General features: G+C 48.3%; 1 protein-coding gene across 1 annotated transcript in view; it reads right to left on the bottom strand.

The window, feature by feature from the left end:
- Galnt17 (polypeptide N-acetylgalactosaminyltransferase 17) overlaps window positions 1-16,276 on the bottom strand; it is a 440,346-nt gene extending 424,070 nt beyond the window's left edge. Inside the window, exon 1 of the mRNA XM_031338128.1 lies at window positions 14,518-16,276. Within this exon, the coding sequence (XP_031193988.1) occupies window positions 14,518-14,755 (238 nt within the window). The 5' untranslated portion in view covers window positions 14,756-16,276. The remainder of the gene's footprint in view (window positions 1-14,517) is intronic.
- Between the last annotated feature and the right edge of the window lie 224 nt (window positions 16,277-16,500).

Below are 16,500 nucleotides of genomic sequence, written 5' to 3' on the forward strand. Positions count from 1 at the left end.
CGCACACACACACTGTAGGACCGTGAAAGGCTGCCTGGTTCCTGGTTGAGCTAAGGCTAAAAACCCCCGGAGACCCTAAAGGGATGGAAGAAGTTTTGCCTCACTCCTGGGGAACTAGGCTCCTGGCACGAGGCCACAGCCCTCCATAGATTTGTGGCCATCAGTCATGTAAGGGCAATGCCCCAATCCTTTCCACAGGTAGAGGAGGTGACCTGTGGTCACACAGACTCAAGACAGATCTCCATTTTAATGAGGTACCTAAAGGCTTGGAGGACTTAAGCCAATAAACTCTCCTTACCAGACACTCCTCCCTGCAAAAGATATTTAACCTCAGGCCCACCCTGAGAAGCGGGATATGGTTTTACTCATCCACTTTCCACCATGATAATAATTGCCTTAAAATCATGGACTGCCTCTTTTCACGGGATCCTCCGTGGGGAGCAATGGAGAAGGCTTTCACCTAAAGAGCCACCATCTAATCTCCCTCTCTGTGCTCCCAGCCCAGCCAGAGCTTAAACCCGCTGCCACTTACAAGCCAAAGACTATCCCTGCGGGATCCAGCCTGAGCTCTCCCCTCTCCTAGCCTTTTACCACTCAGCCCCAGGCTAGATTCAGCCCAGGAGCCCGCACTCCATTCTCAGCTCTTACGCTGCTCCCAGCGGGGGCGCTTGGGTGCCAGAAGGCCCCAGCCTCCTTGCAGGCCCAGGACATCCCCCAAGTCAGCTCCAGTTGCCCCCAGGAACACATACTGGCTTCCCCACACCCGAAGGGGGTGTCCCCGCGGCTTTCCCACAGCCCAACACTCACCTGATGATGGCGTGGGGTAAGCACAGTTAACTTCCTGCATCCTGTCTCCCAGAGCGGCTGGCCGAGCCCTGTGGTGGAGTGGATTGGTACCCAACTAACCCTATAACACACCAGCCAGACGCTCAACGTTAAAAAAAGAAAATCAGGGCCAGGAAAGAGCTCAGGAGGTAAAGGTACTTCCCACCAAACCCCATGACCTGAATTTGACACCCCCTGAGATCCCTATGTTGGAAGATAACTGACTGCTGAAAAGTAGTCGTTCTCTGACCTCTACATGTGTACCATAGCATGAGCCATGATCAGGGTCATGACCTCAGGGTCAGTGAGAGACCCTGCCTCAAATAAACAAAGTAGACACCATATACACAAATAACCGTAATAACTGAAAAATACCATAAGAGAGGCAGGAGGGCACAGTGACATACACCTTTACACTTGCTATTTCAGTACTCAAGACACTGAGGCAGGAGAATCCTGAGTTTGCCGTTAGCCGACAGCACAGAGCAAGACCTTGTCTCAAAAAAATGGAAGGACAGAAAACAGAAAACTAAACAAAGCAAAAAAAAAAAAAAAAAGATACCAAGTGCAGATAGATGACCTACTTCTTAATAGACAGATATCCCATGATTCCCTTCATGCCAGATCACCCCAGCTTTTGCCCAGTTGAAACTTTAATGATGCCAGGAACACTAACGTGGTTGACCCTGATGGACCCAGTAAGGTGGATGCAGGAGCTCTCATAAAGAACTCAGGAATACAAATACAGAATGGAGCCTGGCAATCCCAACAGAAGGAATACTTGATGGACTTTGATGCTTCCATAGGATGCATGTGCACAACTATATGGCTATGTGGGTGCAGGGAGGGCCCAGGGCAGAAGCCAGGGAACAAAGCTTGCCTGGGGCCCGCTGAGCACTGTCTAAACAGAAGAAATTAGCAACAGCACATGTCAGCATTCCCAGCCTGTTGTGCTAATTTCCTTGCGATATAAGCAAAGCCTTTTAATTAACTTAATATCAATTTCACTTTTCTCACATTTTATTCTAATTATGGGCTGGATTTAAAGCTCACACAGCATAATTTAGAGCCCTAAAATTAACAGCTTTACAACTTTACACACGGGTGACTGCTAAGCCTGAGTGACTACAACAGTTCCCGCCATCGGCTGTTGAGGGAGGTTCACGGTCTCGCCTAACTCCTGGCCACTTCCCCTCTGCAGTCCCAGGACCAGATGCTAGCTGACAAATAGTTCTTTCACACCTTGGGCTCAGTAAGTGCCAACTGTGCAGTGGGTGACTCAGAATGGAGCTACTGGTGGGTGTCTCTAGACAACTTATTCAAATCTCTTGAGGTTCAGCTTCCTTGGATATGAACCAGTGTAATGAGATAAGTAGGTTTGGGGAGGAAATGCACTAGATGTTATTATGGTCACTACAAGAAATGTTCCCTGAAGCAAGGGGTTGGTGGTGCACACTTTTAATCTCAGCGCTCTGGAGGCAGAGGCAGGCCGATCTCTGTGAGTTTGAGGCTAGCCTGGTCAATGAGAATGAGTTTTGGGACAGCCAGAGCTACACAGAGAAACCATGTCTCAAAGAAAGGAAAAGGAGGAGAAGGGGAAGGGGAAGGAGGAGGTGGGGGAAGGGAGGCGGGAGAGAAGGGGAGGAGAGGAGAGGAGAGGTTCCCTGTAGGTTCAGGTTTTAAACACTTGATTTCCAGCAGATGGCGCTGTTTGGGGAGGTTATGCAATCTTTAGGAAGTGGAGCCTTGTAGAAGATATCACTGAGAGTGGGCTTTGAGGTTTTACAGCCTGGCACCCCCACTTCTCTCCCTTCCCCACCTCTCATTTCTGTGTATGGATGTAATGTGGTCTTTCTAGATCCTGACTGCCAGGCTGGGGTCTGGCTCCTGCTGTCATGCTTTCTCTGCCATGACCCCCCTGGAACCGTAAGCCAATAATAAGCCTATTTTTCCCCCCGAGTTGTTTTTTGGCAAGGTGTTTGTCAAAGCAACAGAATAAAACTGGAGCAGATGTCAATAAAAATTGTGGAGCTAGTTGTGGTGGCTGCACATCTTTAGTCCCAGCACTTGAGGGGCTGAGGAAAGTTGGATCATGAATGAGCTCTTCACTAGTAGGACCATGGCAACAATTCACTACAATTCAAGGGCTAGAAGCTGACCAGATGAATGAATAATTGTATCTGTGGGGTGTGTGTGTGCACGTGTGTGTGTGTGTGTGTGTGTGTGTGTGTGTGTGTGTGTGGCTGGGCTCACTGGCCAGTCAGTCTAACCTGGCTACTTAAAGGTAAATTCCCTGCAAGAGCCAAAGATGACCTCTGGCCTCCATAGAAAAATGCACACACACGTGTATATATATATATATATATATATATACCACACACACAAGGGAATAAAGAAGAAAGAGAATAGACCTAAAACCCAAGTCTTCTGATTCTGCTTTCAGGGAGGGAGGGGCTCTAACATCCCTGGACAGCCCACAGGACAGCTGTAGGTGAGCTCTAACCACACTATTTGGCTTGGACTCCAAGGCTAGGGTAGAGGCTCTTCTGGAACCCTGGTCCATGCTCACTGTGGACATGTTCCATAGCGGTGTAAGGATGTGGCCACCCATCTTCATGACAGAGCACTGTTACTCATGCGTGGCGAAGCTGGGGCTCTGCAGTTAGGAGTGACAGGTTGTTATTAGAAGGGAAAACTCTATCAGTGGCAAAGATGATTGTCATTCACATGTCACCAGAATACAAAGATGGATGGACGTGATCGCTGTGAGATAGGAAGGTCTTGCCGCATCCACGGCGATCTTGCATTTATTCTAAGAGCTAAGGGGGTAATGAAAGAGGAAAGAGGTAGGGAAGGGAAGAGGAAGAAAAGAGGTGGCAAAGGTAATGGACGTCCAAATTATCTTCTTTTATCCTCTTAAAAATTTGAGAGAAGGGTCTAGAGAGATGACTCGGCAGTTAACAGCATCTACTGCTCTTACAGAGGACCTGAGTTTGGTTCCCATTGAGTATAAGAACTTAAGCATGTAGGCTGGGCAAACAGGTCAGTCCTTATGCTGTTTGCTTCACAGGTGTGATCTGCAGAACCCATGCAAAAAAACAGAACTGGAATACAAGAGTATTCCCTAAGGACCCCTAAGGTTCACTGGACAGTCTGTATAGCTGAGCTCTGGGTTCAATGAGAGAACCTGTCTCAAAAGCTGAAATACAAGGCCAGGGACATGGCTTCGCTAGCAAGATGCAAGGTAGAAACAAGAAGTGCCCAGAAACTCACAGGCTAACTAGCAAATAACAAGAGAGACCCTGCCTCAGTAGGGTACAAGATGAAAACGCCACTCCCCAAAGTTAGCCTTTGACTTCTACAGGTGCTCTGTGGCATGCATATGCCAGGACATGCGTACAAGCACACCGTATCTTTCAAGGTAAAAAGCAATTGAGGAAGGCACTTAAAGTCAACCCCTGGCCTCTACACCCATGCATACGCATGACCTTGCACCTGCGCACATGCACACATCCATAGGATGGGAGCATATGTGCACACGTGTGATCAGAAGAAGGCATCTGACCCTTTGGAGCCAGAGTTATGCGTGTTTATGAGTCCCCCAGTGGGCTGGTGGAACCTGAATTCTTGTCCTCGTGATTAAGTAGCAAGCTGAGCCACCTCTCCAGCCAGGCTCTCGCATCCATTCTTGGTGTAGCATTCTGTAAGGAGCTGGTTAAAAATCATAGACAGGAGCTGAGAAGATAGCCCCAACTTGTAAAGTACTTGCCTTGCAAGCATGAAGACCCGAGTTCCATACCCAGAGGGACGTAAATAGCTAGGTGTGGTTGTGCATGTGCGAAATCCCAGCACTGAGTGGAGATCGGGGAGGTCACTGCTCAGCTAGCCTAAATGAATGAGCAAGCCCTAGACAAGTGAACACATGTGCAGCTGTGCACACACGAACATGTACGTGCACATACATGCACATGAGTGCACAAATGTTCTTAAGTATCATGCAAAGTCTAGGCAGGTATTGTCTACTCTTCTACTTCTGGCACGCCATCTACACCTACCAATAAGGCCCTGCTCGCTCATCAATGTGAGTGGCCAGAATCCTTTAAAGGGAATTTGACATACTGCAGCACATCTAAAATCTTCCAGGAGCTGCCTGATCAGACCAGCCCAGGTGAGACTTTCCTCTTCGTAAGTTGATTTATATCTGGAATTTCTTACAGTAATATATACAACTAATATCCCTAATACTGTACAGTCTGTTACAAAACAAAACACAAAGCACCTGGACTGGACAGGTGCTCAGTGAGTGAAACACTTGTCATGACAATTTGAGGACCGGAGTTCAGATCCCAAGAGCCCACATATAGGCAGATGCTGTAGAAGGATATCTCTGTAATTTCAGTGCTTCTACCACAAAAGAGAAGGTGGAGTCAGGAGAATTGCTGGTAGCTGGCAGGTCAGCTAGGTTGGCATATGGGACAAGAGGCCTTGTCTCAAACAAGGTAGAAATTGAGACGTAACTCCTGAGGTATTCCTCTGACCTACACATACACACACACACACACACACACACACACACACACACACACACACACACAAATCAGGATTAGGGTTAGGGTTAGGGCATGTGTGTGTGTGCGTGTGCGTGTGGGTATGTGTGTGTGTGTGTGTGTGTGCATGCATTGTACTTATAATTAAACTTAACTAATAAATGGAGCACAGGAAGAGTTTATAATGGTAACTACTAATAAAAGAGCCAATTATAACAACAGACTCTAACAAAAGTTATGTGAGCAGCTCAAACTTTATCCCTCCATCTCTCCCTACCTCCTCTTCTTTCTCTCAAAACATCGTATTGTACTGCTGATTGCCCATGGCCTCTAGTAATTAAAACTACAGAAAAATGAAACCTTAGCTAAGAGGCTAGGCTGCTGTAATAGGCTGCATTTCTTCTCCTAGGCCTTGAAAGCCATTATAAGTAGGGGGAGGGGGAGGAAGATAAGGAGGAAAAGAAAATGAAATAAAAGACAGCTTCCGGCAAACACATGAAGGAGACAAAGAATCACAAATTAATCTGGCAGGTTGGTGCAACCCGGAGCCCAAGACAGAACCAGGGACCTCCTTAAAACATTTTGAGGTTTAATTTTGCAATGTTTTTTTGATGAAAAACTCTCATAGGTGAAGGAGGATAGGACGTGGCAGAGCCAGTCACAATAGCACCCAGCTGTAACTCCAGGAATGGGGAAGCTGAGATCACGAATGTTAGACCTGCTGGAGCTATGTAAGGCCCTGTCTCGAAAGTGGCAACAAGAATATTCTAACAAAAAGGATCCCCTCCTATCCCTCTGGGATCATATAACCAGGGTCACACTTTGCTTTGAAACTTGAGCAACTGCTATGGCTGAAGACACCCATAGGCACTGGAGATGTTATGGTGAGTCAGGACAAAAGATGGCTTATAACCAGTTGACACTGTCACGGCTGCCACTGGCATGGGTATTCATGTGGATACGTGTGTGGGCACGTGTGCAAATATAAGCACATGTGGGGAGTGCCGACAAGTACGTGGGCAGGTACTTGTGCTTCTGCGTGTAAACATGTGTATATTCATGTAGAGGTCAGAGGTCAGCTATGGCTGCTGTCCCTGGGGTGCCATGGACCTTGCTTTCTGAGACAGGGTCTTTCACTGACCCGGAGCTTACAATTGGACTGGGCTAGCTGGATTGTAAAGCCACGGATCTCCTTATCTCCCAGCACTGGGATTATAAATCCGTGCCACCACACCCAGGTTTTTCTTTTAATATGGCTTCTGAAGGTTTGAATTCAAGATCCTTACGCTTGAGCAGCAAGAGAGCACTACCCACCCCCATTCCCTATGTTTTTATTCTCACTTCGTCCTGACATACCGTGACCCCACTTTATAGCTAAAACGTGAAGCCACTGACCTAACATCACAGCATTCATAACTTGACAGATCTGGAAATGAAACCGGCCCTGTCTGACACTCCTTCACAACCTTTCTTCCGAAGCTGTCCTAAAGACTCACAGGTTATCTGATCTCAGCTGTCTCAAGGACTCAGGCCTCTCCTGCCTACACTCCTTTTCTTCCTGACATTCTTCAGCCTCTGGCTGAGCCTTCTCCCTTTCCAGGCAGGGTGCTCCCAATCTGGCAGCAAGCAAAGGTCAAAGGTGGTTGGATCTCTTCAATGATGAGGAGGAGGATGCTTGATGTTTCCTTTGGTACTCCTGGGCTGGGCAGGAAGCAGCTGCCCCCCACTGGCCTGGTATCCAACACACACACACTACTCAAACAACCTTATCTGCATGGCTGTGCTCTCCAAGAATGGAGTTCCTCATTTCTCCAGAAGGACCCAGCTTCAACCAGATGCCAGGACTGAAGGGAAAGAGTCTGGCCCCAGCAACCAGGACTCCATGGATCAAGTCTTCTAGAAGGTCACTTAACCTCGACTCCAGACCTTGCTGGATGCCTGTACCAAGCATGAAGAAGGCATGCAAGACTGGTCCTCTGCAGTGGGTTTTTGGTTTGTCTGTCAATTTAAAGATTAATTTTTATTTTTATATTTGTATATTTCTATGTGTGCAGGTACCCACGGAAGCCAGAAGTGGTTTTTTTTTTTTTTTTTTTTTTTTTTTTTTTTTTTTTTTTTTTTTTTTTTTTTTTTAGATTCCCTAGAGCAGTGGTTTTCAAACTGTGGGTTGCAACCCCTTTGGGGATGGGGGAAGTCAAATGACCCTTTCACAGGGGCCAAAATATCAACTATCCTGCAAATCAAATATTTACATAATGACTTGTAAGAGTAACAAAATCAAAGTTACAAAGTAGCAGCGAAAATAATGTTATGGTTGGGGGATCACCACACCATGAGGAGCTGTATTAAAAGATCTCAGCATTAGGAAGGCTGAGAACCACTGCCTTAGAGCTGGAGTTGCAAATGGTTATGTATCACCTGGTGTCTTTAAAACAGAACTCAGATTTCCTGCAAAAGCAGCCAGTGCTCTTAACTGCTAAGCCATCTCTCCAGGCATTTTTTTTTTTTAAAAAAGATTTATTTATTATTTTTATTTTATATGTACAGCTGGTTTGATGCATTATGTACTTGCATGCCTGGTGCCTATGAAGGCCAGAAAAGGGGGCAGGATCCCCTGGAACTGGAGTTAGGGATGATTGTGAGCCACCATGTAGATATGGGGGAACCAAACCCTGGTCTTTTACACAAGAATAGTGAGCCCTCTTACCACTGATCTGTCTCCTCAACCCTGCATGGGTTAGATTTAATACAAATATTTCTTGTCTTTCTTCCTCTTATCCCTCTCCCCAAGAAATGTAGGTGTACTCAGCATGCATGGTCTACGTAAAGGCGCCTTTATCTACTTAGGAATGGGGGGGAATAATGCAAGCTCGGCTCTGCCATTCACTGAAGATGGCCTTTCAAATGACTGCCCTGGGGCGTTGGGGGCACAGACAAACTCTTCCCTGTGGTACACACCTAACCTCCCAACACACCATAGAAGTGGTGGCCAGAGGATAAGGAGTTACATACAGGTCACCCTCGACTACGTACGGAGCTCGAGGCCAGCCTCTGCTGCCCGCAATCCTTCTCTCTCTAACCTGCAGTCAAAAGAGAACAGATTCTCCCCTGTGCCCACTGTGCCAACTCACTTTCCCTGCCTAGAGATTGTTGGCGTATAGCCCTTGGGTTATCTGGAAATGTTTTAGGGTTTTGCTTTTTGTTGTTTTTTCCCCCAGTTTTAGGTTTCTGCTCTGGCCATTCATGGGGCTTAGAGGTAGGAACAGGGTAGGTAATTTTGACTTCTCTCTATTTCCGCAAAGATTTTTCAATTTCTCCAAGCAACCTTGCTTCTATTCAATATCCCTCTGAAATCTAAATTTGGAAACTAACTCGAAATCAATTGCATTTCCTCTTACGACAGAGCTGCCCAGGGCTGACAGAGAACAGGGCTGAAGCTTAGCTGTTCCCACTTCCAATTCACTATGCTGGGTACTTTGAGGAGGTGGGACTCGCACAGACCCTTTCTCCTCCTCTCCCCTAAACTCACTGAGAGGGTACTGGAAGGGAGGGAAAAGCCATATTCCTAACCCTTCTCTTGCTATATCATGCCAACTAAATCTAACAATATCTCTGTTTCTCACCTTTCTCATCTCTAAAATGAGAGAAATAAATAACTTCCTTAGAAGGTGACAGAAAAAGGTGACAGGAAACCAAAAATTACATACCTTGTGACCTGGGGATTTCCGACGCCGAAATCAATGTCTGGGGTCTAGAAGAACCATCAAGCAACTGTTTTTAACAGATTTTAAAAAGAGTTTTTTGCTTTCTTCTATATGGTTTCCTAAAGATTCTTTTCCAGATGATCTAATGAGTTTATTTTATGCTGCACGAGGGAATATTAAATTATACTGGTAATATAAAGTCATACTCCCAAATATACTGATAATGGCCAGTGCCCAGCCTGGTGTACCAACTGCTTCCATGCTCCTTGATGAAGCTGGTTCCTATCATTCAGGAAGGAAAAGAGCAGAGGAACTTCAAGATAGGACAGGCAAGATGAAAGAGTCAAGATATTGGAGGGCAGAATAGGAGGGCAAGGTGAGGAAGGCAAGATGGTGAGGGTGAGGTAGGGTAGGGGACAGATGAAGAAAGACGGTTTGAAGGAGATGATAGGGTCAACATGGTAAAGGCCATGTGTCAGATGCAAGAAAGCAGTGGCCAAATGGTATAGCCATGATTGTAAAGTCAAGATGGTAGAAGCAAGAAAGCGCGGGTGAGATAATGGAGGCATTCTGAAGAGAAGATAGTTTTCTCACACTCGGCCTTTCCAGCTAAGTTCTTCCCACCCTTCCCCTTCACCACACCACCCATCCCGGCCTTTGCAAGCTCTGGGTTATTTTCTCTATGGCTATCATCTCGCTCCTGAAAACCAGCTCCCTGCCAGCTATCAATAAACCTCAACGGCCTACCGTATATACACAAGGCACAGATGGTAAGAGATGGAGGTAGGATGTAAAAGTCTAAAATAGGATGCCAGCCCTTTAAAAAAAAAAAAAAACCTAGAGTCATTTCTGGACTCCAGAGCGAAGCCCACTGAGGAGTAAGAATCCAGGCTGAGACTGCGAAGAGATGTCAATAAGGCCTTGAACAGCTCAAAGCATCAGGACCGATGACATTCGACAATTCTCGCCCGCAAGAGCCAAGCTTGGAAGGATAGGCAGAATTGAGAAGCATGCAATAAATTCCAGTATAACCAGCTCTTCTCAAAGACAGACTTACAAGGTGGAGGCTTACAAGGTGGAAGCCTGAGGTAACTGCAGAGTGTCTCAGCAAGTAGGCGGAGGTGAAGCCGATCATCAGAACAAAGATGGAGAGCCTTGCAGAACTGCCTGGGTAGACTTGTGATCCTAGCACTGGGAAAGTAGAAGCAGGAGGATTAGGAGCTCAAGGTCATCCTTGGCTATTTAGGGAGTTTGGGGTTAGCCTAGGATACATGAGACCCAGCCTCAAAACAAGCAAAAACAACCAAGCAAACCAAAACCCAACCAGAGGAAGATGGAATCTCCTTAAGTCTCTCTTGCTAGACCTAAGAAGCCACAGGAGGAGTTTAAGTAAACCTGGGAGCTTTTTGTTTATTTGTATGTCTTTTGTTGCTCTAGAGATCAAACTTGGGACTTTGCACGCACAAGGCAAGCATTCTACCATTGAACCATATCCTTAGATCAGCTCTGTGCAACTTTGAAAATGCCAGCTTCATATGGCACTAGGGAGCTGGATATGAGATCCTGCCACATGCCCAGTGCCTAGTTCCAGCTCAGGAATAGGACCCTAGAGTTCCTGATCTCCTTTGTTGTCAGTGGCAACAGGTGGAGACAGGTGCACAGCACAGATACAAATGAAGCTCTGGCCCCATCTTCCCATATGCCAGGAAGAGCCTGCCCCTTCCTCCCCCAGCCTCCTGGTACAGCAGGCAGCCTAGGATAACAGATGGAACACACAGTACCCAAAACAAGAACAGACAAAGGCTGGTGCCCCCGGAGGGGAGGTTGGAGACAAGGAGGGTCTTCTGCATAGCAAACTTTTCCTTGCTTTTACCCTCCAGGTTGCATGCTCCTACAAATCACCTTCAATGCTCGAAAGACAAATTCTGCCAGGTCCCAGTTGGAAGTCAGAGCTTTCCCTAGAAACTCTCAACTGGACTTCGCTAAGCCGGCTTTGAGCCTTCCTTCTTCCTAACTCCCGACTCAACCAGTCAATTCTTTTTCTACCTTCCTTCTCTCCGTCCCTCCCTCCCTCCCTCCCTCCCTCCCTCCCTCCCTCCCTCCCATCCTTCTTTCATTTTGAGGCGGGGTATTATGTAGCCCAGGTTGGTCTTGAGCTAGCGGTCTATCTTGGAGTCTTAAGCTTCCTTTCTACCCCCCTAGGGCTGAGCTTGGAAGTTTGTGCCACCACTCCTGGTTTATGTGGTGCTAGGCACGGAACTAGAGGTCCCATGCAAGCTAAGCAAGTGCACAACCGACTGAACTACATCCACCCAGCATGGATGTTCTCTACAAAGCAGAAAGCTAAGAGAAAATAATCCAAGACCCTGCGGCGCCCCTTTTGGGAGCAAATCTTGGCTTCTTGCAAGTCCTAACCATCCCACTGGCTTTGTCATTTGAGTGCGTTTCCTGTCCTTACTAGGTCTGGGATAGGCAGAGGAGTCTCAGAGGGAGAGTGAGGAGTTCATTAGAGGTGAAGTCTCAGACCCTACTCTCTGCCTATTGAAAAGGAGTCCCTAGGACAAGGAGCCATGAATCCTGAATCTGTATAGGTAATGCAAGTCATTTTGATAGTAATGCCCAGGCAGATGAGTGGGCACAGCAGCCAAGAGCCTCCATCCTAAAGTAACAAGGTCCAGAGTCATTTTAAAGCCCCAAAAGACACTGGGTAAGTGCCTTGAAGGGTTACTGCAAACACTAATGGGGTCATACACATCTGCAACACCTAAAACACACTACACAGTGATCTGAGAAAATGGCTCATTGGGTAAAGGATTTGCTAGTCTTTGCCTATGATCCTAGTGCTGGAAAGCCCAAGTAAAGATGGTCACTAGGGCTTGCTGGCCAGCCAGTGTAGCCAAAATGGCAGACTCCAGGCTGAGTGAGAGACTATGTTTCAAAAAGAAGGGGGGGGGCGTGTAGAGAAATGATTGAGGAAGACACCAGACACTGCCCCCCAGCTTCCACATGTATGTGTACACATACGCATCCACACCACAATAAATAAAAAACAACTAGTACTACATAGAATTATGATTCCCATTAAGAGATGTGGCCATAATATATTTCATGTCACTAATGGAAACTATAGCTACAATGACCTGTGTCCCTGCATGTAGCTTGAAAGTGAGCAAGCTCTGATCATTTGGGGGGGGGGTTCTTATGAATGTGCTTCTGCAGGTATCAATTCAGAAAACCAACTCCTGCCTCCCTAATCTGGTTTAGCCAGGTGGGCCTTACATGTCTGATTCCCCTGCTTCACATCCAGAGTGCTGAGTCCATATACTTTTAATTGCTCCAGAAGTGAATTGCCCGGGTTTAGTCATGTTTGGTCTCTTTTGTCTTGAGGGGTTTGTGAGAAGAGCTTCAACATGGCCTTGGTGGGCTGCCCTGATGGTCTGGCCTCATTACTGGTGAGAGGTATAATTGTGAACACTAAAAAGGTCCGTGGCAGCATCAAAGCCCACTGGATACTTATAATATGATGCTACGATGACTAGGACATGTCTTCATGAATGCAGGAAGCCGGTCATCAAAGGGCAAGAAAAAAACTATCTTCCCCTATCCTGTCATGAGGCTGGTCAAGTTTTACACGGGTTATGGTTGTACTTACAGATCCATGGAGTTCATTTATCAAAAAAAAAAAAAAATCATAAATTTTTTTTTAAAAAAAATTGTATATACTTTTAAAGTCAAAGTCTGTGGCTAGTGGGGTAGCCTCGTGGGTAAAGACAGTGGAGTCTAAGGAGAAAGATCCATCTTCAGGATCTCATGGTAGAAGGAGAAGCTGACTATAATAAATTGTCCTCTGGTCTCCATATGTGATCTGTGGCATGTGTGCACCTTCCCCAAATACAATACTATACTATACTATTACTATACTATACTATACAGTACAACACACACACACACACACACACACACAAAACTTTAAATTAAAATTAGGTAGATAAAAATTTGTATCTTAGGGCTAGGAAGATGGTTTGGTTGGTAAAATACTTTCTGGGCAAACCTGAGGACCTCTGAGTTTGGTCCCAAAACTCTCTCTCTCTCTCTCTCTCTCTCTCTCTCTCTCTCTCTCTCTATATATATATATATATATATATATATATATATATATATATATATATATAGCGCTGGGCATAGTAACATGTACTTGTAATCCCAGAACTGGATTCCTGGGGTGGCTTGTCAGCCCACCTCACTTATTCTGTGAGTGAGTGTCAGATCGGAGAGAGACCCTGTCTCAAAAAAATCAAAGGTAAATAAATGCACCTGAGGAATGACATTCAAGGTTGACCCTGGCCTCCAAGTGTATACACACACACCTGCACACAGACACATGAAAAGAAACCGATGCCTCATAGCCAAGAACATGGGATCTGTGGTCAACCAGAGCCTAAACTATTACTTCCCAACACCAATCAGGACTCAGGCACTATGGTTAACTTCCCTGAGTTTGGTTTGGTTTGTTCTCCTGTGGGGGAGGGGCCAGAACCTCTAAGGACTAATGGTTATACCCCACCATGCACGCATGGCTCTTGTAATGTCCCTCTAGCACACAGCAGCAACTGACTTATTAGCAGTCATTACAACAGCTGACAGTTCCAGGCCACAGTAACATGCAGAGCGTTGGGAAGAGAGAGCCTGACTTCTGCAATCACTATGTCTTCTTTATATTAGACTAGGTGGCACAGTGAAGGCAGCAAGTGTCCAGGGACCATCAGTCAGTTCCTTGAGCCAGGTGGAAGCAATAAATCACACACACCCACACACACGCCAGCTCTTTTATGGCAACTCAGTTAGAATAGTTTAGATGAGACAAGTTCTGGAAAAAGCTACGAACCTGGATGCCATGCCTCCTGGTTTGGATTAACTTTGTGAATGAATCCCCGCTTCCCAGACCCACCAAGAACTTGAACCTCAACTGCCATGTGGTTCGGAGTAGGCTGGTTTTTAATAGACCACCTTGCACCCAGCCAGTGCGGAGGAAAGAGTCTGCATTCTCAGTGATGCAATCACCCTAAAGGAATAACGTATTTATTCGAGTCCTCACTTTGCAAGCCACTTCCCTACCAGCTCCCTGGTCAAACACTATGAACTGACAACTATTTCCTTTCTAGAGGTTCCCAGCCTGCAGTCCGTTCTGTCTAAGCTGGAGTCACAAGCAGAGACCAAGAGTCAACTGTAGTGACAGGTTTCTAGTGGAAGATCAAACTTCCAGCGGAGTACATTATGAAAAAGAATCAGGTGGTGGTTTCTACAATTAGTCCCAGGCACAGAGCACGGATGGAAGAGAGAGATCAGACTCGTTCAGATGTCAGCTTAGGATACAGAGAGCCAGAGAGATCACCCATGCCCTGCTTGCACCACAACCCACAGGCATCAGGGCACGTCCTTACCATTAAGCTGCCGGTAGACGATGTCCTCTAGCAGCGACAAGCGCTTCAGGACCGCATCCTGGATGGGGCTGGCGCTGTGCGCGCTGAGGTTGGCCACCTCTGCGCGAGGCCGGATCTCGTGGAAGGCGTCTCCGCTGCGCACCGCGATAGGCCGACACTTAGCCAAAAAGATCACGAAGCCGGCCACCGCGATCAAGTTCAACACCAACAACACTTTGACTCTCCTCAGTGAAGCCATCAAACAACACGGCCGGTCCTTTCCCTGGACCCACGCCTCTACCAGCCTCACCTGCGAGGAGCAGGGCAGCCTGAGAAGGCGCAGACCCACAAACCGGACAATGGCCGGGGGAGGGAGCAAAGGTCTGGGGGATCCCAGCTGCTGCTGGCCACAAAACGCAGACACTCAGGCGACAGAGGCCACAGAGAGGACGCGGCTCTTGGGGACCAACCGTGATCACTCACACGGAAGCCCCTGGCTTGCAAAAGTGTCGCTGAAATGCCTGTTCCGTCCACAGCACGCAATCCCTTCTAGGAAACAGTAAAAGATAAAGGTCCCAGGGTCTCTCCCTGTAGAACAGCAAACAGGTTGCCTTTAGACTTTGGACCTCCTCCGCAGACGTGGACCTTCGGGAACAATCCGGTGGTAGTCGGGATGCTCCCAAGATGTGGCGGGAGTGGCGCGCAGGTGCCGGGCTCCAGCTCTGCGCCCGCCGGCGGAAGAGCGCGCCGCTCCTGGAGTTGCGCGGCCGACACTCTCGCCCGCAGGCGGCCGTCGCGGGGCGAAAATAGCGTTCTTCAGCAAAGGACCCGCTTCTCAGGGCGGGTGTCTTTGTTCAGCTCACCGGCTCTCTCCATCACTCCGGGAGGAGGAAAACCTCGCGCCTGGTGCCTGCATCCTCCAGGCTCCGCAGTCACGCTCAAATCTCAATGACTCTCTCAAAGTGGAGGGAGGGGGGATAGCAGGAAAGGGGCGGGAGCAGGGACCCAGCGCGACGTCCTCTCCGCCCCCACCCCGCCCGCAAAACTCACCAGTGCGCACAGCGCCACGGGTTACCGGACACGTTCCAAGTCCCTACACGAGCCTCCGGGGCCTGCCGGACACACTGGCTTGTCTCGGGAGGTGGCGCGTTGTGAGGCTGGCCGGAAGGAGGAGTCGGACCTCCAAAGTCACACCAGTTGTCTACACGCCTTTCTAAATGTCGCGGGGGAGGGATGCGAGCTGGCGCCCCCGCTGCCTGTCACCGCGGCCCGTGCAGCTCGTCCCAAGCCCTCAAGGGAACCAAGATCCGAGTGTCCCGATCACCGGATGCAATGACACCGCGGCTGCGGCACTAAGAGTACACACAGTCCCCCAGAGGGAATGGTAGGATAGACCGGAGCAGCTGGGAGCCAAGAGGGGATGCTCAGGTGGCGACGGAAGGCGGGGCGCGGTCCCGAGGGGAGCGGCTGCAGCGCCGACTCCTCCTTCGCGGTCCCTTGGTCGCCCTCTTCCCTGAGAGCCAGTCTCCAACGCCGCTGCCACCCGCAGGCTGCGGAGCGCACAGCTAGGGGAAGCTGGCCCACTCTTGCGCGCGCACCCGGAAAGGGTGGGGGTGTCTGGAGAGAGCGGGGAGCGCGCGGGACCCGAGAGCAGTCAAGTCATGTTGGCTGCTAAGGGCTGTGAGGGACCCTTGGGGTTCTCAGCGCTCTCTAAGCAGGCGGGTTTGTTCCATCCCGGCAGAGAAGGAAGATGTCCCTTTCTCTTGGCTTAGCTTCTCTGCTTAGCTTGGCCTGGAATGGCTAGAGGGAAAATCTGGCCTGGAGACTCGGATTCCGCTACTTTCAGAGCAAGGCCTTGTGTCCTTCTTGCTAGGGCCCTAGGAGAGTTCTGACCATCTTAGTAGATGCTTCTGTACTCATCCCTACTCTGTAAATATCTTATTGGTGCCACGCACGCGGGTTTATGGCCCTGTTGGGTCTCCACAACCTACTTCGTTTTCTGAG

The sequence above is a fragment of the Mastomys coucha genome, unplaced genomic scaffold (assembly GCF_008632895.1).
Source record: "Mastomys coucha isolate ucsf_1 unplaced genomic scaffold, UCSF_Mcou_1 pScaffold22, whole genome shotgun sequence".
Taxonomy (NCBI): Eukaryota; Metazoa; Chordata; class Mammalia; order Rodentia; family Muridae; genus Mastomys; species Mastomys coucha.